Genomic DNA, 26,833 nt, shown 5'->3' with positions numbered 1-26,833 from the left:
GGTTGCAGATTACTGATGGCACTTCAAAGTAGTTCAAATAAGTTCAAATAAATCACTTAAGTAGTAATTCCTCTGCCTTGGTGTGTCAGGGTTTAACATTTGCTACATCATGATTACGAATCAGACATTCTTCATACTTCCTCTACTTCCATTTGATGTTAACATCTACAGTTTAAATTAGTTCTATAAAAAGAGAGAAAAAAACATGCAAGAGATAGTAGTCCTGGATCAACCTAGAGGGTGGCAGTAGCAGGCAGTGACTTAAAACAAAGCGCAGTGAGGTAGCTATATTTAGCTTGCATTGTGTACTGCTGCTGGAGATTGTATGGGCATACACCAAATAGTGGCATGGTGAAAAAAGGCATTACGACATAAAGGTTTACTCACCTTCACATTAGTTGACATGTCCTTCCAAAAAAACAACAGAACACAGTAGAGGACGAATCAACAAAGGAGCTTTTAAGAAGCACAAAAGTGTGTGAACACCCAGGGAGCTTGCTAATAATGAAAAATCTTCATAAAAACAAAGCTCTGAGAGGGTATTGAAACCACTTTGGGCTGTGGGATTATTAGATTTAGAGTTCTTAAGAATGGAAATCTGGGAGTGGAAGTATAGTATGCTTTCTGGTAGGAGTAATCCATAACCATGACTTGAAGTAATATTGAAACGGATCAAAGTGACTTTGTGGGGTTTTGCTGCTGTGAGTTTATTGGGATCCATGTGGCACAACAATGCAAAAACTCTAAGGTGTCTCACTAAGGTGTCATAGCTGGTAGCAGGTTGAATATAAGCATTATACAATTGAACTACTTTTTAGTTTCAATTCACAGTTTAACAGCTAACATTGTCTAACAGTCAACCAAAATCCTAAAAATGCAGCATGTTTGAGAGTATGTATTTTTAACTTCTCTGTAACATAATTTACAGGATCTGTGCCTCGCTTCACCAGTGTCCTGTGCGTACCTTGGTTTCAGTGCGCCTCGTGGTTCCATCATCAGACGTGACCACCGAGACGTGGGAGGTGGGGGTGCCTGGGTCCTCCTCTATGGTGACTGTCTCCTCCACCACCTCCTGCGGCTCCTGCATCATTGCTAGAGATGTGGCGTTACTCGGGCTCTGCTCCTGTACAGAGAGGGTGGGTGAGAATAAGTATTAAAGTAATCAGGGCTTAACACACTGATTTTCATAATTGTCATCAAGCAGCAAGGAGAAAAACAACATCCAGGTAATCTCCTGCAAGACATACCACGACATAAATCTTTAATTGCTACTGCAGCAATGAATTACATTAGAATGCAGCAGAAAAAACAGGGCAAATGAAGGGCATTAAATATAATGCTATCCGCAATTGGCAATGCAACACTCAAGCATCAAGTAGATGGAAAGTGGGAAACACACTACATGAATACATCTACGACAGAAACAACAGTAAGAAAAACAGGCAAGCTGTGATATACAGAATAAAAAACATAGAGAAAGTAAAACTGGTTCTAAACTTAGCCATAATTAGAAAATAGATTGCCATTATGCATCACTGCATAATGAAAATGTCTGAAACTGTGAAATATGTTCAATCAGCCATTCTGCAAAATACAGAAAATATGCACAAGTAATGTAGATTTGTGTGCAATCTGTCCAAGTCACAATAAGAACCGATACAAACACTTGTGACATCCACTTCCAGTGTTATCAAAAGGACTGATTCCAAGGAAAATGCTGTTTTCTTTCTACGGTAAGGTAAGGTAAGGTAAGGTAAGGTAAGGTAAGCATTACTTAAAAAAGCTGTGTGAGAGTCACTGTGCTTCCAAATAAACAGTTCTTGGTTATATAAAATATATAATATGGTTATAGTCAAACACAGCCACCTTTTCTGGATGCAAACAAGGATACAATACGAGTCCGTCCACCATCATCACCGCCATGTAATAAGACTTCAAACTGCCTTGCATATAATGCACCTATAAACACACATACTCCTGATAACAATATACAAGAACATACAACAAGATTAAAGATTAATCTTGACCGCCAATAAATCAACCACAGGCTGAACAATGAAATTCACATAGTAAAACAAATCTAGAAAAATATTTAGTATTCCTAGCGCAAACACTGCAATGCAGAGTACAGGAGAGTAGCTAAAAACTCCTTACCCACTGATGCTTAAGACTCAGGCAAAGCTTACTTCAAGGCAAGCAAAAGCTTGAAAGACTATTTTTGATTCATATTTTATTGGGAAGCTATGGAAACATGTCTCCATGGGCGATGGATGAAAGTGTATATTGAGTCTTGCTCTCCCCACCTGACCCTATGAGAAAGCATGAGAAAAATGTGCCTCCTGCTGCAGTTCCTGCTGATGAAAAACAATATGAAGGCAGTCAACAGAGGAGCAACGCCCTGGCATGGACCCACTGGTGCGAGAGTGTGGCAAAATTATAGCTTTCATGATTGAGAGGGAAAGGAAAGCAGTTGAGGTAATGACTGATAACTAGAACAGCATGGACCCCAGAAAAGGAGAGGAAATCAGACGTATTGGGGAGGGCAGAAAGGCTGAGAGAGGAAGAGGGATACAGTTGTGGAAATTTGCGTTTTACTTCTGACAGCATAAGTGAGGAAGCAGAGGGTTGTATACTTTTGGTCCATAAGCTGTAACTGATCTTTTTCAGGATATCTCACGTGCAATTTTTAATGTATGCAGTCTCCGCTCTTTTCATCATAAGTAAAGGCAAAATGTTAAAACAAAATCTGAAAAAACACCAGTCAGTTTTTCTTCAAAGTGCTTTTTTTTTTTTACCCCCACTGCTCTTAATCATCAGACATAAAAGATGTGAAAAAACAAACAAGAAACCTCCACCTGTGTTTTCACCATTATAGTAAACTATTTCTAAATTTCCCTTGAGTGCAATAAGAGCAGAAAAAAGAAGAAAAAAATAACAAAATAGATGACTATTTTTATCAGACAAATTCCACAAAGCTGGGGTGGGTCAGACGTTTGTGTTATTCCCAATGACGCTGTGTCAAAACTCTGCAGGTGATGGCTTTTTTTGCTGCTTGCTTTCTTCACATCTTTGAGGACACTAATAAGTGAACAGCTCTTCATTGTTTAGGCAACTTCTCTCAGGCTGTAAAGCCCACACGGTCCTTATCGATCTCCAGGTCTTCTTGCTGATCAGCCAGAAGTTTGCACTTTTTATGTTGAGGATCAGTTCCCCTAATCCCACAACCCCTCTGCCCTCTATGTCCCTGCTGGGGAAACAGACCTGGGACCTGGTTTTAGGTGCATTCATTCCCTCTTTCAGCGACATCAAAAACACTCCCTTTGTGCATCAGCACCATTCTATCCAGTCACTAAGAGTCAATTAGCATTGAGTTAGCTCTTTATACTTGGAAAAAACAAAGAATCCCCACGTCAGAGGAGACGATCTGTTGCATCGAAACAGACACATTTATTTACACACGATCGTTGGTGATCTGAGAAAAAGACATTTTTCACAACTGATCTCTTGCTAAGCAGCACATCTCTAATTGGGAAAAAGCTTTTAATGGCATTCGGAAAAAGAAAAGGTCAGACTTGATTATTTGCTTCCTATCAATGTGCTTGTTACTTGTAGAAATGTGAAATACCCTTCTGACTTAGTACCTTCTTTTGAAAACAACAATGGATGATAGCTTATTTGAGGATCCTCAGAATACACAATGTCTTCCAGTACCAAAAGATTTGAAATAAAGATCAGTTGAGGAGTTATACAAAGCCTTGTTCAGACACAGAAATGCATAATTTACTAAAAGCTTATTTAGAAAATGCATATGCATGTCCTCGCTGCATCTGTTGTTACTTGTTGGCTACTGATTGCAATTATCTCTCCTTGATATTCTGCCTCTACATCAAAAATCCAAACTAAATTAAAATTAAATGACAATACTTCAATAGACATCAAGTCTAAATGATCTAGCTAATCAATGTGGACCTGGACATGACTGCGTGTGCGGCATGATTGATCTTTTTTTTTTGGGTGAGGCTACTACATGTAAACTCCTCATATTCTACATCTTCAACTCCCCGTTAATTCCATAAAAACCGACGGCGTTTCTCTGATATCCAGTTCTTGGAAACACTAATTGGGCAAACCCAGAGGAGGATCGTCAAATTTGGAAAATACCATAGAAACAACTCCACCCCCCTTTTGTTTGAAACTTTAAAACTCATCCTAGTGAGTGGGATAGCACTGGGCAGAAAGAGGGGGCACCCTTAGAGGCTCGGTAACAAACTGGCTTTTTGATCTTTATGTGGTGTTTCGCATTCACCTCTTCAGCTTTATTCTCTGTTTCTCTGCGTGTATGAAGTGAGAGACAGGAGTTGAATATGACATTACATCCCCTAAATAAATGATTAAAAGCCGTCTGGCTGTAGGCTAGCACAGCATTCTCGTGGTCACAGGGGAAAGTGAAGCTGAGACTGAGTCGAATAGACTCAGGAATGCAGTCAAGGGCACAAGAGGTGGAGCGCAGTGAGCTGATGGCTGATCTCTGAGTGGCATATAGAGCAAACGGGAGAATGCAAGAAGGGAGGGGGGAGACGTAAAATCAAATAAAAATCTAGTGGAAAGTTTTTGTATTAAGCAGTAGAACTTCAAGGCTGGATTGGATAGCTTCTAATTGGCATTTGCAAAACCATCCACTGGTCTCTTGAGAGTAGCATCTGAATGGATCTGTTCCCCCGCGAATCCTACTGAACGATTATAACAGCAAGAGTCAAACTTAGATAAATAACACAAAACCATACAAGGAACAGCTCTAAAATATAAAGAAATAAACTTGTATGAACCTAAGAAAGCCAAACTGGTAAGGACTGGATCCACCAAAAGAAGAAAAATACATTTAAAAGATTAAGTAAATAATAAAGCAACAAGAATGTTTGTGACGTTGCCTTTCCAAAAGCTGGACCTAACTTTTAATGAGGGGAAAGGAGCGTGCAAGAGACTTGGCAGTTAAACCACTTCTGTTCAGTCAGCAGTATCAGAGAGGCTGAAGCCTCAAAGAGACAGGGATTTTATTCAGAAAAAGGCCGAAGGATTTGTACAATTGCACTTCACACAATCCAAAGAAGTCCCATGTGACTAGCAGCAGAGGAAGGTTGAGGTGGATAATGAAATCCCATCTCATAGAGCAATGCCTAAATCAAGAAGACTATTACATTGTGCTTATACTGAAAAAGAAACTTTTAATCTAAAAAGAGATTTTGTACGATAAATTGTTGTGTTTAATAGGAGTAAATTCCTATAAGAACTTGAGCTCCTCCATAGGTCAACACCAGCTGAAACAATCATTGCCTCCAAAAAACGACACCCTTGACAAGAGCCTTTCAACAATCTCCGGTGGAGTATATTTCATTACAATAGATCGCACAGAGACACACGCCCCCTTAAAAGCAACCAATCTTAATCGTAATGGATTGCTATCCAGAAAAAAAAGGGAAAGAAGCAGGACGTCTGGGAATACAAAGGCAGGAGATTAAGAGATACAGCGGTGTCAATTAGGAGTGGCCTGCTATCTGCCATCAATCCAAACCCATTCATCATCTGTGTTCAATAAGCCACCTCTGTGGTGACTAAGAAAGGGACCAAAATGGGCAAGAGTAAGCAGATAAGGGCTGTACTTCCCAGAGGACAAATCCCAAGAAAACTTCTGTTGGAGTGAAGAGAATGAATCATTTTTGAAGTAGGTGAGTCAAGTCAAAAAGTATATTAATCAAACTTCAACCTTTTATTGTGTTCTTTTTAAAACATCTTCTGGCATGGTAATAACACCTTTAGCAAAACTGAATCTGTTTTATTAATAGATAATAACAACATAGGCTTGAATAATTTTAATGACCAAGTGGGCAGTCTTACTATATTACTATTATCTGATAAAGGGCTGAGTGCCTTTTTCCAGCACAAGTTCCAATAAGATAACTGATTTTCTATATGTATAACCTTTGGGTTTTCTCAATATCCCATGGACACGTCAAAGACCACACTTACACTGCCAGTGCTCTGGTGGCTTTTTCACTGCCATGCAGACCATGTCCAAGACATTTTCATTCCTAACTCATCCCATAATTTAACTGCAGCTTGGTCAATAGCTAATCACATCACTTTTCAGCACTCAAGGTATCACTTTATCATCAGTTTGTGCCACAAGTACACAACAACAACTGGAAAAAGGCATTCTACTGAATAATGCTGAGTTATCAACACTTAACAAAGATGTGTAGGGAGGAGGAGGAGGATGGACACCTGACACCAAGCATGCGAATTGTGTTCAACTCCAGCTTTGGCAATGCCTTATTTCGCTTCTTTTCTGTCTTTATCTTTACATTTGGTCTTTATTTTGACTTCCATTGTTCTACTATTGTAACCTACTACTTCGTTATATATGAAAAGTACTTTGGTTAAAGATAGAAAAACATCATGGTTTGACAGTAAAATACACAATAAAATCGATTTCATAGAGCAAAGCTTTACAGACATTTTCCACATTACCATGGCAACGCGTCCTGCAACTGTTACAGTAACAGCTCGGTAAACCCCACACATACAAGACGCTTAAGGGCATCCTCTTCTGAAAGAGTAGGTATGTAACAAGTTGGGAGTAAAACACACTGCCAGGACAGCTGGATACTGTAATAGTTTCCAGCATCACCATGAAATGACCTCCACCGCAACATCCACCTGAAAGGTAAAAGTCTATGCTCTCCTCCACAAGTTATCATCATCAGTCTCTATCCACCACTGGAATGAGCTTAGTATTTCCTTGAGAGGGGTGATGAGGTCTGAACATAGCTTAAAAGCAGTAAAAACAATGATTTGCCCCAGGATTTATTTGATCAAAGGTTGATTACCAAAGTTAAATACATAAAACTTGAGCTTAAAGTTTCAAATCTAATAAAGAGACATTAAGAGCTAGAGTGTCAATCATCTACAATAAATGATTCCTATGAACAGGCCCACCTGTTTCCAATTGCAAATCACTTCAGATATACACGAGGGACACATTTCCCACTCACTCCTACACTAGAGCAAAAATTAGATCTGTATGTTTCAGTCTGAACACAGTGGGAGGGAGGCTCTGGTTCTTTCGGTCTGAGACAGCACACACTGTCAGATCACCACCTGGTCATGCATACTGGTGTGATCGGAGTCACCTTACTCCCAAAAGCACTCACGTGCACACAGACACAGCACAACTCAGTCTTAGCCTCACCCCTGCGCAGCAACTAACAGGATTTCACTCCGGAGCCATGCCAGCAATCATTACATGGCTCTTACACAATTAATCCTCTAGCAAAGATCGCCCAGCCAACCTTGAGTCGTCCAATTTTCTATCAGGCCCTTCTGTTTCTACCACCTGCCCTCCCAGCAGCTCTCCACAGCAAAGAATCACATGATAAAGTTCAAAAGAGAAAGAGAGAGAGGGAGGAAGCGTGTGAGAGCAGAGTACACTGGGGTGAAAAAGCAAAATGTGAACTGTGGTCGTGTGATCCAAACATCCAAAACAAGACTTGTTTGTGGGATAAAGCAGGGGAAGAAGGAAAGTCAAGTAGAGCAGGGGAAACTAGAGAAACTGACAATGTGTAGCAGATTCCTAAAACAGTATGCTCTCCCAGGGTAAAAGAAGAAAAAGGGGGGGGCATTCGGTCAAATTTAAGACCAGTCAGACAGGTCGCATCTCAGTTACAGCCAGGCAGAGGTCCCAACTCTGAAATAATTGAAAGTTCAACAGACTGTTTAAAAGGCTAAATCACGCAAAAATAACTAATAAGAGAGGGCAAAGTCTTTATGATGCACATGGGAATGACGGGATCTTAATGTGTCCTCTGGTGACTGATCCTGGACCAAATATGGGCTTCTCTTCCTCCCTCAATTCTTTCACGCATGGTCTCTTGGTTTCAGACGCTTCTATTATTCCCCACCCCAGGCCTGTTTTTCTACCTCTTCCCAGAAGCCCCCCGTCCACTCCCCCTGCACCACCCTCAGTCCCTGTGCCCTTTTGTTTCTTTGCACCAGTGCCTAGAGACAAGACAAAACTTAGGCAGGCCTTGACAGACTCAGGCGTCATTGCTTCCCGACAGGGCATCGCAACCATATTTTCCCACTCAAAGCAGACTATCTGGTGACAGATGGAAAACCCAGCTCAACCCCCAGGAACATTGAACACCACGTTAATCTCTAGAAAGGCGGATATTCCCATATGCAAATTGGCCAGGAGATGTTTTGAAACCTTGGATAATTTCTTACATATGCCATCAATTACACACCGTACATACAAGAACACTTGCACACATGGAGTCGCATACCACATATGTTTTCCTCGTAACTCATGGCCGGGAGTCAGATTAAGAGTCAAACATCCAGAAAGGCACACAAACCATGGAATTCCTGTCAGCAGCCAGCAACTCCAGCAGTGGGAGGATAAATAAGTTGTGAAGTTATTCCGTAAATAGCAGAGGAGGCAAAGAGAAGGAGGCAGATAATGAACAGAAACAATGGAAAATAAATCACTAGAGCCTGTCGAGCACACTAAAACAGTGAGCGTTGGAGAGGGGTCAGCGTTCATAGTCAAGGTTTGATTGTTTGGACAGCGGGTGCGGCCATGAGGGGGTAAAAGGAGAATTCAGAGCCGCAGATGAAGATTAGAGGTAGCTTGGAGTTGTTGGCGGGTGGTGGGCGGGGTAGGTTTTCAGTGATGGTGCAACTCTGGGGTCCCAGAGGGGGTGCTTCAAATAAGACGCCCTCCCCTCAGCCTCTGGATCACTGTCAGCACGATTCTGTCAGAGAAGCAGTCATTGAGGGGGGAGAATGCAGTGTGAGGAGCAGGCTCTAAGAGAAGCTTTGCCAGAAGCTTAGTTCAAGTGAGGTCTCCTGGAGATGTTGGGAGTTGGAAAAGGGACATATGCTTCACTTCCTGTCAGGCTACCAATGCAACACTTATTGTCTCCTCTACACCCTCTCTCCAAAAATGTCTGTGTGTGCAGCCAAAGGGTCTCCCATTTAGCAGATATTTACCCCCTCCTTTTCCTCCATTACTGTCATCTTGTGTTAAAAACAGTGACGCCTGGAGCAGTTCAAATGTGGGACTTCTAACAGGCTTAGCAGAATTTTCTCACTGCTTTATGAGTGCGGTGGTGGGATATGTGTATGAGTTTATCTACACACAGAAGCCAACAGGTCATTGAGACAGTGCCACTTATCGTGAACTCTAATACAGGCTCTAAAATTATTTTTGGAAAAATAGGTGCTTTTACAAATTCCCTTCCAAACTGTGTAAACATCTACAGTACAGTGCCTCAAGGGAAGTAAAAGGAATGTGGCTGAAAGTTAACACTGCATTTACTCTAATGCACTCACTAATTAGGATATTCTGGAGCCAATTAGACTACCGCTCATCTTGACTGGAAAAACCCATAATCTGAAGAAGTCCAATAAGCCCAAAGCACTGCCACCATCCTTGCTCTGAAAAAAATTAACAGAATAAAATGAAATTCAAAAAAAGGTGATACCTCACAGAACTATCTTAATCCGTCAAAATAAGAGCGAATGTTTTTCAAATATGCACTCGATCAAATGAGATTAAACTCCCTCTAGGGATATTTTTACGGCCCAGTGCCAACTATCAAATAAAGAATTAGGGTTATTTTGTAGGTAAGAGCTCAACGTCAGAGACACAGGCGGACGGCAGGCTGCAAGAACTGGTCGATGGAGAAATCCCTGATGATTTACTCCTAACCTTCAACAGGTCAAACGATAACGTATGGTTGGATGTGTGTGTGTCTTATAAAGGAGCCATTGTGCAGCTGGGTAAATCTATCAGGATGCCTGAGCTACAGCCTGGGGACTTTATTTATTATTTTTGCTCTGTCAAATGAAAAGAAGTGTGATATTTCATCTATTCTGCTCAGCTCTGCTTTAAAAGGCTTTACACTGTGCAAGATATGTATGCATGTACATGAGGGTGTGCGTGCATGTGTGTGAGCTGCTAAATAGTGCAATGGCCTCTGACTGCTCCCATCTGGATGGACACAATTTCAAATAAATCAGTAAAAATATTTTCAAACCTGATTTAATCCAGGACTTTTCACCTGCTTATCCTCCTTTCATCTGTTGTCAATTCACATCCTGCGAGTGTACTTTGCACTTCATACCTCTTTATAACATTACAACACAGTGAAATTCTGTCTTCTTCAAATAAACTTGCTTTGCTAGTAAGCTGGGATCAGATCGCACAGTAAGTCGTAACATGGTGTTCCTGGAGCAGTGAAGGATAAGGGTCTGACTCAAGAGCAGATTGGCTGACATGGGGCCTGAACCACAAACCCCCCACCCACCACCATCACCTTATCAGAATAAAAAGAGACTATAGTATTTTTTTGTGGGATGTACTGACATCTAGAGGCACAAACTGCAAAATGCAAACAACAGAAAGACAAACACAATTTTTACTTTCGTGCAGTTCTATACTTCTGAAAAACACTGTTTATAACTATCTGCCAACAGATCACAGTAATTGTTGTTTTGTATTTTGTCCTATTTGACTGACTGAATTCCTCATCAAAACTGTTGCCTTTTGTTTCAACATGGTCTTCACTGTACCTCCTTATGTATAACATATTGGTTGTGTGTTAAAAGCTCAAGGAAGTCAATGACAGAGGGCTGGACAATCTATAAACACACAGCGTCTGAGAAGTTCAGAGCCAGAGCCAGAGCTTACTGTGAAACACAACCACATCTGATTTCTGTGGGTCAACCAGAGTGCATAGACACAATGCCCTCCTCTTCACTCCAAAACAAAGTCAGAGTCACAGACTCCTTCTCGTCTCTCTGGGTTGGAAATTAAAAACACAATGTGTGAATCTACCCAAAGCACATTTTTTTATGGCAAGGCTTGTACCAGCAATAAATTCAGTAGGAGACAAAGGCAAGGCCACCGTATCTGAGGCTCATCTGTTCCACTGCCTCTGGAGTAAAAGCAAAGAGGGCTAAATTGGATCATAACAAGATCTCCATTGGTTTTCTACAGCTGACACTATGTTGCAGTTAATCAACACTTTTAATCAGAGATTAACAGTGCGCCACACAAACACAGAAAAAGTCATTCACAAGCTAATGAAGACAAGTCTACCTGGTTTCCTCTGATTATTGAGTAAAGGTTAAAAGAAAAAAAAAGCCAGAGACAAGAGTATTTTCTGTGTTTGTGCTGTGAGTCTGTGGGTGTGTGTGTGTGTGAAACAAAATGAGTGAGCAAAAAAGTCTTTTAAGCTGACTTTCAAAGCTACAAGCTGATGATTAATATTTTAACCCAGCCAGATATCTGAAATAAAATTTTGGTAACGTGCCTTTTTTGCATGCTAAATTAGCAGAGGGTACATTTTCAGCTTATTTATTTATGCAACCATGTTGCATTAATAAATGCCGTCTTTGAAGTTGGGGCACATTCACTATAAGTCTAACTTTCTTCATAAACACTGGGTGGATGAAATCAAATATCTGAAATACTCCATTTTCAGTGATGAAGAAAGATTAGTGTATTATGAATGCAGAGTAAAGCCTTTTGGCCGGATCTAAAATGAAAAGCTGCACAGCTAAAAAATGAAGGATGGGCGAGTGAATGGATACTTTTGCATTGTTGAGTTTTGTTCCTTTTAGTTTGGTGGGTGGGCTTCCTTCAAATCTCTCTTTCTAATTCTTTCTCATTCCTGAGTTCTGAGGAGCTACCAAAGGTGTCGGATATAAAAGAATGCCTCTTTCTTCAGCTAAAGTGTTTCCACTTCATGTGTCATACACTATTCATGCACTGGGTCTGTGTTGTGTAGCTCTGCAGGTGGTTGGTAGGAAGAGAGGGATGCAGATGAAATATGGATTATATCCTCTCTGTCTCTGGGTAAACCCTACTTTGCTGGCACCGGGTTTTTTCATTGTGCCCTCCCCTCAGCCAGCCAGCTGCAGGTCAAGCATATGGCTCCTAACACCCCAACCAGCCTTTAATCAACCAAACACACACAATCATCTCCATCCATCTCACCCCATGATGAAGCAAACCCCCCCCCCCCTTCTGTATTATCTGCTGCCATTCGTTTTTTTTTCGGTGCAACAGGAAATACTGACTTCTGAAGATTTAGATATCCCGTAAACAGGATCTTCATCCGAAATAGCCATTAGCTGGGAGACGAGTGATGAGAGCGCATAGACTTCAAGCTGTCCAATTAAGAGATAGTTCAGGGTAGTTTGGATGACAGATATCATCCAAACGCTGTTGAGGGAATGACTAACTATGTACAGGAAGGAAATTTCAGCCCAGCCCTTCAAAGTCTTCTGGGATATCAGCCCGAGCTGCTCGTAATGCTGAACCCACACACCCACACACCTACCCCTATCCTCACACTGTGGATGAACATCAAGGGGTCCTTTAAACCTTGTATGACTTCATACTTAGCACTATATTTTCCACAAAGTTAGCTGCGTTAATGTGAGAGGAGAAAAAAGCAGCATACTGTACATCAGACCATCGTACCGATTTTCAAACAAACCCTAAAGGAAGTGAAAGCCAACAGCAAATGTTTCACTTAAACTATTAATAAATATTCATTATAGTTTATAGTGGGGCTTCTGGGTTCTCTCCAGCCTCCTCCCACTGTCTGAAAGCATGCATGTTTGCAAGCGTCCTCACTCATGTTGCATAGCCACGTATTGGATATATGTCCAACCCAGGACAACATAATGAATGTTACAACAACCGAAAGAAAAACTGATTTGATGCCGTAATCCTTGGTTTTAATTTAAAGTGGTATAGAAAGTCTGAATGTTTATTTTACCAGATACTGACGAATATATTGGTAAGAATGACTATGGCAACAACCTGGAATTATTCAAAGGATAACTTAAAAGGTGCACTCTGATCCGTGTTAGCTCTTAAACTTTATAGTGTTAAAGCTTACCATTACAAATAAGACTTTCTCCTACAATTCCATGTAAAAATATTTAGATATGTTCTTCTTACAAAAGTAGAAGTCCCTTCACTACGAATGATCAAGGATGTTGACTGAAAGAAGAGATACACATGGTCTTTCCAGTCAATCTTACACAAACTCGACTGAAGCCAATTTAACGTGAGATTATTGTTCATTTTCCTGGGGACCAATAGAACCCCCTTCAAGGGCCCTTTGGTTTCCCCTTTGTTATAAATCTGCACAACTTCTGTTGTAACCTATAACCTATCTAATGGGGATGTGGATAATCTAAAAGCAACTATGCATATCACAACATCATTGGACACTTCAGTGAGTGGTGCTTGAGGGTAGTTCATAACCTGAGAAAGCTGCTGACGGAGCCACTGCGCCTCCCTGTCTACCCCTCTGATTACCAGGAACACTGAGAGGTTTGTGTATTTTTGTCTCCATTAGACAGAGGATGTCCGCTGTGTGCCAGCCATCTGATTACCCATAATTCCAATGCTGTGCAGCCATTCCAAATCGGTTTAGCCTCATCTTCCTCTCTTAATTGCCAAAAGAAAAAGGTACTTTCCAGCATCTGTGACCAAGGATGTTTGGTGAACTTGGCATAACCTGGACACGGTATGTTTCTCATTTTGGTGTAGTTGCAGGTGAATTTGGTGTAACAGTGCTTCAAACAACACAGTTCACCTAACATTTAGAATAGAGTTTAGAAAAAATCCCTAATTTCTAGGAATTTTAACGGAAACAATTCTTGGTCAATAAGCCATGGCAGCTCATGTCAATGTATGCAGAGTTGGGATAGACAGTGTTCTGAACCTATGCGTACATGTTTATCTTATTCTAATGGAAAGTGGCATATTGCTGGCACAGCATTAGGAGCAGTGTGGGAGCTGGGCTAACTGTGCACAGACAGGAAGGAAAAACTGGCGCTCGTCACTTTCCTGCTGTCTGCCCACTGTGGAATCCAACCTCACCCTAGCGTCATGAAGAGAAGAGGCTGATACTAATTCTGTACTGCTACAGAGTAGTTCCATTTGAAGTTCAAGCAATGCTTCATTACAGAATTACAAAAGACAAGACTTAAGCGTCTAAACAAAGCAAAATGTCCACAGATATTCAGCCTGTGTTTAGTCTACATCAGGTCAAAAGCAGGGGCTGAAAATAGAAAGCAAACTGTTCAGAGTGGTGAAAATGTGAATGTAAGTGCGTGTGTGTGCTCCGACAAACATGTCAGCCCTCCTGTAAGAAAGCAAACTTTTATGAATCCCAAGCAATGGTTTAGTGAGGCTGCACCATCTGGGAGGTTACCTCTGCCATTACCTTTGCACCAGCTGGCAGGAGCTGCTTTGTGCATGTGTGTGTAAATGTCTTGGGCGAGGAGAGGCCCACACAGAGAGAGTGGGGTCCAGTCTAGGGGGAGCGGGCCTCTGTCTGAAGGCTTAAAATAGAGCAGAGGGTGTGAGGTGACTGCGGCCAAACCTACAGTTGTGGAGCGCTTTTGCTGCTGTGCAACGAATGAGTTCTCCAGCATGTACTTCAAGTTCAAGAACAACTCACTACAATGTTTGATTCCAGATATGCATATTTCATAGACTCAGGCATGCATCTCCTTTACAGGTAGAGCAAGTCAGGCTGTAAAAGAGTGAAATGACCTAATAAAGAAGGATGCATGAAATTGAAGTTTAGGATCTCCTTGAAGGTGTGTGAGGCAGCATCAACTGTGGGTTTTACAGACTGCGAGTCCTCAGGCTGCTCAGTATAATCATTATATAGCAAATAAAGACATCAGACTGTAAAAACATTCAGTAGTTGTAGTCAGAGAGGGTTCTTTATATCAAGGCTGACTACCCAATATCTCATGTTTGATGAAAGTCTAAATAAATCTGTTTACACATTTATGCTCTCTCACTCAAGCTATTGTGTCAGCAGTAGCTAAACAGCAAGGCAATGCTGTCTTCTCTCAAACACAAATAGCTGTGCTCTCAAGCATATCGCAATAGAGGCACACACACACGCCACTGCCACAACAGTTTTATTTGTGTGAATAGAAATAAAATTACTGGACAGTGACAGCCTTCTCCAATAATCCTCCATGAGAAAAAGCTGCAGAAAGCCAGCTTTGGCAAAAGAAAAGCGGGCAAACAATCGAAAGCAAACCTTTCACTGGGCAAATGCAATATAACTGCTGGGCTTTTTGTCAGCTTTACGCTGAGAGAAAAGGGGCAGAAATGCAAGTTTTCGCAAAAGGTCCTTGTCAGCTTTTCACACAAGATTGCAGAGGTTACAAAAGCACTGTATTGGAACTGACTAGGGGGGGGTTGGACTGACACCAACAGCATTTACTACAATACTTGCTAATATCCAGTTCTTTTGTGGTCTTAGCTTTGTCCTCTTCCTTCCTGTCTCAGGAGGAATGTCAGCTTTCACACACAGAGGTGGTCTGACACTTGCAACCGTGTACAAAACGGCCCTGCCTGCTGACATGTATTTGAGGTGGCGATTATATGTTGATACATGTTGGGCATGGGAGTCAGTATAGGAGAGATGTTACAGACCGCAGATGCCCTATCATTCTGTCTATCACTTATTTACTGAGTACACAACACAAAACTTTGAGTATCTACCCCCAAAGCCCAATTCAATCAGATCTCTCCTATAAAAATAAATATCCTGACCTGTTGTAGAGTTTGTGTCTTTATAAGTTTGTTCTTGTCTATACCCACACAAGGAAGTAGCTACGTCATCAGAGCCAGCAGGGTTTTTTTTATGTGTATATGCGGTACACTGACTCAACACCTATGCCCTCTGGTCTGCTTCAGAGCAGCCATGCGGGCACTTTCTGAATCAGAACATATTTGTGTTTGACAGCTGAGTTTTTAACATGAAGAACTCTGACTCTACAATGGACTTCTGTAGATTTCACTGCAATTACTTTGAGCATCTGAACAACATTGAGGCTGCGACCACCTGAGCACTCCCTCCCATATCACCCTCTCACTGAGAATGGCAGAGCTGTGAACTCAGTCAGTCCGTCCAGCAAATTCAGCAAATAAATAAGATAAGTTACAGTTGTTTCAGATGCACCCTCTTTTCATGAGGCTGAAAGATAAATAACAAGTGGGCACCACCCAATAACAGATTGAACGCTCAGTCTTATTTTGGACCCCTTGCAGCAACCGTAGCAGATTTTTATCTAACCACTAAAGTGCTGCAGAGATCAACTGCTGCCTGGAATGCCACAGTCATGGTGAATATTTCAGATGAAGCCTATTGTTGTCTGCTCTCCTTGGGCCTCAGCAAATGGCCCAATGAGGGGGGAAAACACTAAAGTGAATTCCACAGACCAAAGCCCATTAGTCCACTGGCCCCAGGAAGAAACTAGGCAATATCTCAAAATGATGAAAACAACTTTTTATTTCTTTTTTTAACAAAGACAGAAAAGATGGATGATATCTGAAGACCTCAGTTAAACCTGTGGAATGTATCAAACAGGGAACGGCCTGTTTCAGATTATCAGTCATGGATGTGAGAGAAAACTGCACGCAACAGACCACAAGGGATTCTATCAACTGGGGGGGTAACTTTAAATGTTTATGCTTCACCTAACATGTCATGTAATAAGAAGCCAACATACCCGCACCCAACGAGCTCCAAAACACAACTGTGAGAAACATTTCTTCTGTATTTAATCCCCACACTAACAACAACTCTGAGCAAGAGTGATGCTGTGTCATGCAAACTGTTGATTCTGACTTGCACCACTGACTGACACCATTACTAATTTCATGATTTTTGCAACCATAGTGAAAAAATAATCATCAGTGACACTGCAACAGCCACTGCCCTGTACCAAAAGGCTCAAGAGATTCTCTCTCTGTAATGAGATAAAGTAAATGCAAATATTATGAAAGGTAAAATATAGGAGGAACTAATTCCATAGATACAATAAACAAATAAATACTACAATCATGTTAACTTTAAAAAAGTGTGTAAATCAATCCATCCCACATTAATTATTCTGTTACTCGCTAGGAAATGAGGGCATTCTCAGTCTGGAAAAGAGGCAACCTTGAATCACCAGAAGCCATTTAGCAAGCCTGTTCCGGACTTCCCTGAACAATAACAAAGCTACAGGACTGCTTTGATACAGCACATTAACAAACCAGTGATATCTGGCACTTAACTACTTTACTTGAGGTGACACCTTCTCAGCCAAAGCTCCAAATCCGAAAACCGACCAGATCTAACTCCTTCCAGATCTGCTGATGCTTGACCTGCACAGAGGAAGAACCTCGATGTGCAGTTGAACATTTGAGGGGGACAAAATCAAATACTTAGAGTGCATGAAACCAGGTTCTGTCTAAAAACCTAAAGATGAGGCTGACTACATAGACACAGTGGATTTCCTATGTGAATATGAGTGTTTCAGAGGGTGCTACAGGGGCTCTGCAAATGCCGTTTTCACACTGCACGCCAAGGGAGAAGCAGTGTGGTGAGTGGAGCGCTATATTCTCCCAAAAAACAAGGCCTTTGGATTCCTAACAAGTTGTGGAGAATAGACAGTAATTTCCAGGAATCCCAAGCCCCCATATGGTGACAAGGCGCTCACGTCCCTCTCTGTTAGAGGTTTGTTTTCCATGCCTGGGGTTTCAGCACTTGTTTCAAAACCAAAACAAAGATTAAGCAACAGAGGAAGCCAGCAGTGTGGAACAAAATAATACAAATTTTTGTCTGAATTGTTCAACCTCCTCTCATCTGCTGCTCAAAGACTGGGCTATGATCAGAGAAGAAGGTAAACGGATGGAGAGGGACAGGGGCTTGTCATGTGGATCATGACTCATTTGAGGTTTTAGATCACTGCTGTTCCAGTTAACAAATCACCTCTACAGACGCAAGGGACAACACATGATGAGTCATTCCTTGGACACTTTCAATGAATAGTGGCATTCCCAGTTCAATCCCCAATGAATCCAGTCCAGTGAGTCCAGAGTGAGCAATAAGCTCATATTATGCAAATCTCTGGAGTTTTACGGGAAAAGCCTCAGCATGACCGCAATCTATACAGGACCTTTTACCTGTGTGAGTGCTCAGTGATGTCGAAGCGGATTAACAGCTAAGACTGAGTGTTCACTGAGCTACTTTACTGGAGTATAACAGCATCAGTAATGGAGTAAACCAAACAAACCTTCCTTTAAAGGCTTCTCAGGAGAAGCATCAAAGCAGATTCTCTGCTCCTCTGGCATGAAATACTGTAGGTTGTCACAGTCTAAGAAATTAATCTCTGTAACTGTCTGAAGGCATGGATGTCATGTTTTGTCAAATCTGCTGCTATTCAAGGCCCAGACCAACAGATATAACTATCAAATCATCATCACTGCTGGATCCCAGTTTGACATCAGACAATCTGAGAGAGGCACGAAACATTTCTTTTTAATGCTGCCCTGCCTCCTGCAGGGTAAAGGCTAAAACCGAAGCAGTGTGTTGCATCATCAAGGCTGCCCTGCTTCTTCAAGCTGGGATATTAAAGAGAGAAAACATAGTGCTTACTGATTGGGAACAACAGCCCTATTAGCGAGGCACGTTCCAGTGGCATGCAACAATTTAGGCAACTCTGCCTGCCAGGGAGGACAGAAAAGATCCATGAGCAGCCAAACACTCATCAGTCAGAGCAGCCAAGCTGAAACCCCCGGGCAAAAGATGTAACTTCAAGAGAGAAAAATAACCGTGTAAACAAAACACTATATTGAGTGCACTGGTTCTGCTGCATGTTTACAACTGGCTCATGATGAAACATAACCATAGCCAACCCAAAAACATAACATAAGGAAAGTTGCACTGGCGTAAATTGAAGTCACCAGGATGAAGGTACACTATATTGCCAAAAGTATTGGCTCATCTGTCTTTTCACGCATATGAATTCAAGTGACATCCCATTCTTAATCCATTGGGTTTAACATGAAGTCAGCCCACTCTTTGCAGCTATAACAGCTTCAACTCTTCTGGGCAAGCTTTCCATAAGTTTTAGGAGTGTGTTTATGGTAATTTTTGACCATTCTTCCAGAAGCGTATTTATGAGGTCAGACACTGATGTTGGACAGAAGGCCTGGCTCACAGTCTCCGCTCTAATTCTTCCCAAAGGTGTTCTATCGGGTTGAGGTCAGGCCAGTCAAGTTCTTCCACACCAAAATGGCTCATCCATGTCTTTATGGACCTTGCTTTGTGCACTGGTGCTCAGTCATGTTGGAACAGGAAGGGGCCATCCCCAAACTGTGCCAAATTAAAACCAGCCCCACACCATAATCCCCCCTCCAAACTTTACACTTGGCACAATGCAGTCAGACAAGTACCGTTCTCCTGGCAACCGCCAAACCCAGACTCCTCCGTCAGATTGCCAGATGGAGAAGCGTGATTCACCACTCCAGAGAACGTGTCTCCACTGATCTAGAGTCCAGTGGCTGGGAATGACAGTGGTGTAAAGCGCATGCTTTGCATTGCACTTGGTGATATATGACTTGGATGCAGCTGCTCGGCCATGGAAACACATTCCATGAAGCTCTCTACACACTGTTTTTGAGCTTATCTGAAGGCCACATGAAGTTTGGAGGTCTGTAGCGATTGACTCTGCAGAAAGTTGGCGACCTCAGCGCACTCTGCACCTCAGCATCCGCTGACCCTGCTCTGTCATTTTACATGGCCTTCCACTTCGTGGCTGAGTTACTTCATTCCCAGTTGCTTCCACTTTGTTATAATACCACTGACAGTTTACTGTGGAATATTTAGTAGCAAGGAAATTTCACGACTGGACTTGCTTCACAGGTGGCATCCTATCACGGTACCATGCTGGAAGTCACTGAGCTCCTGAGAGCGACCCATTCTTCCACAGATGTTTGTAGAAGCAGTCTGCATGCCTAGGTGCTTGAATTTATACACCTGTGGCCATGGAAGTGATTGGAACACCTGGACTTAATTATTTGGATGGGCAAGTGAATACTTTTGGCAATATAGTCACAACGATTTTCAGACTCAAAGTTTAAAGACAGTCACAGTCTGCTGTTTGACTCAAATATCCTCCTCTGACAGCAAAAAGGAGCTTCAGCACTACAGAGGGTGTGACCCACTTCACAACCTCATTGCACACTACAGCAATGCTGCTACGTGGCTATAACGTTAGTGTTCATGATGGACGGAAAGAAGACACACGCAGCCGCTGTACAGTAAACACAACAGAGAAACCAAGTATTAAAGCGTATCTTGCAGACATTAGCTCCATCCCAGAGAAAGAGATTTCCTCTGTAGCACCTGCTCCAGACACTGCAACCACACACACAGGGTGAGACAGCCATCATATGCTTGATTTTGAAGTAAACTTCCGAGGTATCAGGTGCTGTGAACTGACATCAGATAGCCACAAATTCAACTACAAAAACTGTGGAAGAAAGACTATTCAAAGTAGTGAAGACTTATTAAAATGCACAGCTGTGGAGGAAAACAAGCAAAAGCATTTTGGCTGAGAGGAAGAGATAATTAGGTTTGTTGGAGAGAAAAGACAGGAGGCTTATTTGCTACAGAGACAAGAGTAGAGCATAACGGCAGCAGCTCGTGGCGTAGGCGCTGCAGGCACAGAGTGCAGGAGACATCACGCCAGCCCTGCTGCCTGCAAGCTTCAGATTGTAGTGGACAGAGGCCTGTAATTTCACACTGGTCTCTGTGCACATTCGCAGTGTGATTTCCACGCCACAACATGGAAGGGGACAAAATACCCTTCCCTTTGAAGGCAGTCCCACAGATTTAGTGTCCAACTCACAGGCCTGCTGCGATGATCACATTTCAGAGACATTGGTTGGAATAATTCAAAAGACTTGATGGTTTTTCTCACTGCTTATATAGCAGAACATGGACTTATTTGCATTTGATCATGTGTAAAATGGCATAACTGTAAAAATACAATTGTTATTAATGAATTATTATGAGTCATGTTGTCTGGGTGGATAATAGTGGACTATATCTAAAAATACTAAGAAGTGTGAGAAACTTCTCACCTGAAAGTTCATCATATTGTTCATCATACCTTCTCATGCAAGGCAATGTGACAATCGATATTCAGCTTAATGGTAATATTACTAGATTTTGCATCAGTTAGAGGATGTCCATTGATTTGTCAGGGACTCAGTGTACTGGATCAGGAATCTGCTTATCCATTTAATAATTCTGTTTATGTGTTGACACCTGACGACTAAAATAAGCCATAAGTGTACACAATCTGCACTCAAACAAATACACATACATGTCTAATTCACCGGCATATACATAGATCCACACGAGAGAACTGAAAGCCATAGAACTAAACGTAATCTTCTTTTCCAAATTTTTTTCATCCATAAAAGCATTGAGGATCTGAGGCTTCTGCAGGTACTGTAATTATAGTAGGTAGTAGAAGCACTCAGCACACATCACTTTCATCACCATTTACCGTGCAGGATTTTAACAAGGCCATGTCACAACACGAGCAGCGTGAGAACCATGAAGGAATCAGGGAAAGGTTGCACTCAGTCGGGTCTCCTGTGACTCATGGCTCAACGGTAAGTGACGCTTATGTGCTGCACAAGGAGGGCATTGATGTGTGTTCTGCTGGCCAGTTACTGACACCGGCAGCCATAATTAGCACCAGTATTTCAGGCAATTTATGTAGAAGGGCCGAGGGAAAGAGGCACACAAAAAAACAGTTGTGGCGCGGTATGGCTTGGCGCTGGAGTGCTCCCAACTGACAATTCAAGTCTGGAATGTAGCTGCTCATGACCCCAAAAACACAGCCCCCCAAGTATTTAGCTAGTTCGCTGCAGCATGAACACCAGACGCTGCAGCTGACCATTCCTTCACCCCCTTATTTACACAGACTCTGATTCAAAAGAGACAGAGCACAAAAACAGATGAAGAATGGCTTTGATTGGATTAAGCCTTTCTTAACTGTACCAGAATATGATGGAAAGAATTTGGGAACTCAAGGAGTTCTGTATCAACAGGCTTTGTTTGCTTAACTTTGAGAACTTTGCAGGGTTTATGACACTCTTTTACACAAGACCTGAATCTGAGGAGTTACAAAAGAAAGTACAGCTACTGACCAACTAGGATGGTAAAATTGAGCTCCTCCTTGAATCTCTAAGCACCCAGGAAAGTAGCTTGGTAACCACCAGCAACTTAGAAAAAGCCATAGTGAAATAAATATCCATGTGAGTGTTATGGGGAGGTCCACTAAAGTTCAGTTAGAAGAACAGGATTTGATGCACTGGGGTATGCATCACGAAGTGATGGAAAAAAAGGCGCTCTAGTGGCTCAGAAGCTAATATATTCCCCCCATCTGGCATCAACTGACTCTCTGTTATTATCTTGGCAAATAAAGCAAAAAATGTAATTCAAGCTGCTGTATTACACCAATATATAATTCATAATGAACTCTTATGTGGCAAAGTGCTAAATAATGTCTGTAACAAAAAACTGAGAGAATTGGTCTATATATCTTTGCTTTTTCTGTGTTTACTCTAAATACCCCCTGGGTATGATTTCCTCCACATCGTGCAGGGTAGAGCTACAACAGAAAGAAAGTGTGCTGCATTTGCATGCCCACTGTGGCTCCTGCTGGCCTGCAACTGAAATCTGCCACAACTTCCTCTCTCCACCTTTCAGCTGCCTTCTCTTCAAGAAAAGAGCACACAGACAACATGTCCTATTACTAAACTAAAAGCTTGCTTGGCTGGAGCAACAGGATACTGGCAGCTCTTAAAGCCTACGCCACGGGGCCGAGGTTGTATGCCATCCAACCCCGCACAGAGTGTTAAGTACAGCACCATCCACGGATGGCTGGCACCTGTCCCTCCATATCCGCAGACCTGGCTGGCACAGATCAACACTGCACCATGCTCCACTTCACAGCATATTACTCATTCCAAACAAATTGAATATGAGGGGGTGCGATGGGGCGAGATGGTATTTTCATGGTGCCCCGGCAGCCAGCACAGGCCACGCATGCAGCAGAGGTTCATTAGACAGCTCAATAGAGCCTTGTGGAATGTGCGAAGAGGCGCGACACTCTATTGTTAACCAGTGTCTCTTCTGGGAACAGGCCGAGCACATTGCAAGAGATTCAGAGATGTGTAACAATGCTGTGCCATCATATGTAATGGCATATGACAGCCAGAGCAATATCTAGATGCCTCTATTGTAAAAAGCTACATCACAGAAAATCAGATGCACACAAAGTACCAGCATCTTTTTTATCCTTCAGCCTTTAGAAGGCTCTGTTTTTCGGTTTGGCTGAACTCTTGCCATCGGTCACCATAATGTTAGTGTGTTGGCAGTAATGTGGCCAGAGCTGTGGTCGATGCAGAGGAGGTTGCTGTAGCAGGGGCTGTTGAGGCACTAACGCGGGTCAGCTTGCAGTGGTTTGGACTTTCCCTCCATCCTACTCTATCATTCTCTTTTTATTTTTCTCTCTGGACCCAGGCCATGGGCAGATACAGCAAGTACTGTGCGTTGTAGTGGAATTCAGAGCAGCATTCTAATGAAGTACCGGACCACATCAGCACACTTCAACTGCCAGTGGGTCAGTAACTGCCAGTCTTCACTTCAAATGCCCAACAGACTTTGTGACTGAGCTCTGAGTAAGCATGACATGCATCTACTACAGTTACATGTTCACGACTTTCTCACGCTCACTGAGCCAATTTGGGCCTGCTGCAAAAATATGAAAGAGTTTCATTGAGACTGTCAACACTGGTTTAGGATAACATGTTGCCTATTTGACTGCAATTACTGACATATCTGAGCGTGGTGAAAATATAAACTTAAATGTATACTTGACAGTTGACCACATTTTTTAAACATTGTAGCACTGAACCAATGAAATGTTTGACTAAAGTTAAAGTTACTGAAAATTATGTTAAAAATAAATAGATGATGTAATTCAGCAGCTGAAGTTTAATTTTCCATTCCAATATCAGACTGAACAAAATAAGTTTTTTGTTGACATTCAAATAAACAACACATAGTCTCCTCAAAGCATTAAAACACATGGAGGAGGGTGCATAAAAGCTCCTCGTCCTGCCACATGACAGTCTGATCTGAATGGTCAGTCAGCACTGACAGAGCCTACTAAAGAGCTGTCTGAGGGAATCATTAATCCCAAAAGGCAGCATGAGACAGATGGTGCGATGATGGAGGATCAATGCTCTCTCCACCACACTGACTGCTTCCACCGGCCGGACCGGTGGCAGGAAGTGGGCTAATCCCTCAAAAGAAAGTGCCAGACTAAACATGGAAGACGAGCTTGAGACATCAGACCCCGCTGCTTGTATTGGTGGCACAATGCGAATGGTACTGGAGGGGGATAATAAGAGAAAGAAAGAGGTAGGAAAGCGTTTCTTATTGCGTTTCTGGTTCGGGGAAGCTTTGTGAGAACTTTCACCTTCCCCCTTAAGGCCCCTCGAAGAGGTCCCCAGCTGCAGGACAAAGGGGGGGTGGAGCTTTTTCGAACTACACAAAACTGTCAAGCAAACCCCAGTTCGTTTTAAAAGGGCCCCAGAATCCGACCGTTCACAGAGTGAAAAATCTGGCTGGCAGGGGAGATCTAAGCATGGAATCGAGGAAGATGAAAATGAAGACACATCCCACAATGTGCAGCCATTACGCCCTTACAGTATTTTTTATTCAGGTAAAAACTGATCCCTTAACAGTGTGTCTTGTACTGCTTACGTGTATACACTTAAACAATCATTTACCTCTCCTGGAAAAAGTCTGTACTATCAATAATACACTGAAACAGTTGCAGTCTGGTTGTCAGGTGCTCCGAAATGGGAATCTGCAGCTCACAGTGACATCGATCACCAGCTTTAAAGATCACCAGGATTATTAAGCTGCCCAAAGAGCTGCCACATGTGCTCCTTAAACCACTGTCCCTGCTGCAAAACCAATTACAGTTCTGACAAATGCAAACACACACAGACAAGCCCCTGAAAAGTTGCACAGACAAGTGCACATGTACACACACACACCCACACTGCCTTTCAGCCAGTTTAGGCTGACATGAAAGCAGACTGAGTCAATAAGAAGAGGAGCCTTTCCCTTTTTCTGTGACCCTGTAAAAGTTCTAACAGAAGAGTTTTCATCTTTTAGAGTTTTTATCTTTAAGTTGGAACATCAGGTTGCGTAACAACAAAACTGTTGCTGCAATGTAATCACGCCACCTTCAGAATAGGAGATTATCATGGGAATACTGCAATAATTACAGCCTTAATGCAGAGGTGCTTTATTGAGAGTGCAATGAGTTACACCTCCACAGCTTTCTGGTCAGCCTCGCAACGTGACAGGGCATTGTCTGCTTTCTCTGGGGCTTTCTTATCTGCTTGATCAAAAACACGGCTGTTGTTGCTGGATTCCAGCATCAAAAATAGGAAGGTGCTTATTGGACAGTCAGAAGGAACCAGCCCACAGACAAAAACAAGCAGAGGATAAATAAGCAGAGGATCCACGTGATTTGCCTTTGTTGGCTATAGCGGATATCTGTGCGTGTTTGTGTGTTGAGGCGAACGTGGGCTGATAACATATCTACACCTTTAAAGGACTTACCATGTTTGGCATGATACGGTCTCCACATATTACCATGACTGATTAAAAATTCACCCTAAGCTACTCTGACAGCAGTAATTGAACCTCGTCTCTAACTTTAATATAAAAATGTGGGACGGCTGTTTGTGAGAAATGTTTCCGTCCAGGCAGCTCGTACTGGGGTCTAGAACCTTTACCATGTCCTGAAAGGACTTTCTTTCCACTGTGTGGAAAGAAACCATTTCCTTCGCCAAGTATTTTGTCACTGCATCAGTGCAGGGTTTCCAACAGACACTGTCCCTTTTGTACTTCGTTGTTTTCCCGAAGGCCCATTATTGTCGGCTGTGTATAAGTGGCAGTGGACTTAGTTGTTGTTGGTTCTGCATCGGTATCAGCGGGAGGTGTTGAAACTGTTGTTGAGTGAACTCGGGGCCAAATGCATCCTCGCAGCAGGGAGTGGGTGCTTTATTTGGAGATGCGTCCTTAGGTTGGAAGTGTTTCCATCTCTCGCGGTCACCTTTTTATTGCACAATTTACAAATTGCCTCGTCAATACTTACAGGCTCTCCCTTCTTGTTAGCTTGGAACCCGAAATACTGCCAGACTGCAGAAGTCGTATTCTTCTTAGGGACCAGGTCACTCAGTGGTGACTTGCCATCTTTCTCCATCTCTCTCTCTCTCTCTCTCTCTGTCTCTCTCTGTCTTCCATGCTGTCACGTGATGATGTCACATTCATAAACTTTATCAAAAGTAAACTATTGTGGAAGTAAAACTGAAAATTCAACCACATATAAGGGCTGCTGGACATAGAGTCATTTTTAGTCATTGAATTAATAATATCTTATTTTTAATCCTTATCTCCTATATAAGTGTATTGCAATTTTTTTTAATGACGGTATTGAAACTGATATCGTTGCTTTTGAAAGACACTGCCGGTATAGCTTATTACCTTCCAAACCTAATAACAGGTGCCATGAGGAGCTGAATAGGTAAAACAAAAACAACAGCTATGGCAAGATAATAAGCTGTCATCTCATTGATGCACCGCTCCTTCACCCAAATGCAGTTTCCAAAGGTAGCAGGATGCAGACATTAATCTCCAGCAGCCTCTACTTCAGTCTTCCAATTTACTGACACTCACCTTTTTCTAATTCCATCAGTGTGATGATGAAAGCTGAGAGAGCATTACGGTTCTCGCCAGTGGTCAGACAGTGAGAGATCGGGTGCAGGCCTACATTGGTCACA

General features: G+C 42.3%; 1 protein-coding gene across 9 annotated transcripts in view; it reads right to left on the bottom strand.

Moving 5' to 3' along the window:
• The window catches only part of arvcfb (ARVCF delta catenin family member b), a 192,110-nt gene that overhangs the window by 68,488 nt on the left and 96,789 nt on the right, over window positions 1–26,833 (bottom strand). For 7 of the 9 annotated variants that reach the window (XM_072388468.1, XM_072388472.1, XM_072388474.1 and 4 more), the window contains 2 exons: window positions 965–1,123; window positions 388–408 (listed from right to left, as the gene is read on the bottom strand). In XM_072388468.1, coding sequence (XP_072244569.1) covers window positions 388–408; window positions 965–1,123 — 180 coding nt within the window. The remainder of the gene's footprint in view (window positions 1–387; window positions 409–964; window positions 1,124–26,833) is intronic. The other 2 variants (XM_072388470.1, XM_072388471.1) reach the window with 1 other exon arrangement.

Source organism: Leuresthes tenuis, unplaced genomic scaffold (genome assembly GCF_036924035.1).
Source record: "Leuresthes tenuis unplaced genomic scaffold, fLeuTen1.0.hap1 SCAF_6, whole genome shotgun sequence".
Taxonomy (NCBI): Eukaryota; Metazoa; Chordata; class Actinopteri; order Atheriniformes; family Atherinopsidae; genus Leuresthes; species Leuresthes tenuis.
The sequence above is the reverse complement of the archived record's forward strand: the minus strand, read 5'-3'. Positions and strand labels throughout refer to the sequence as shown.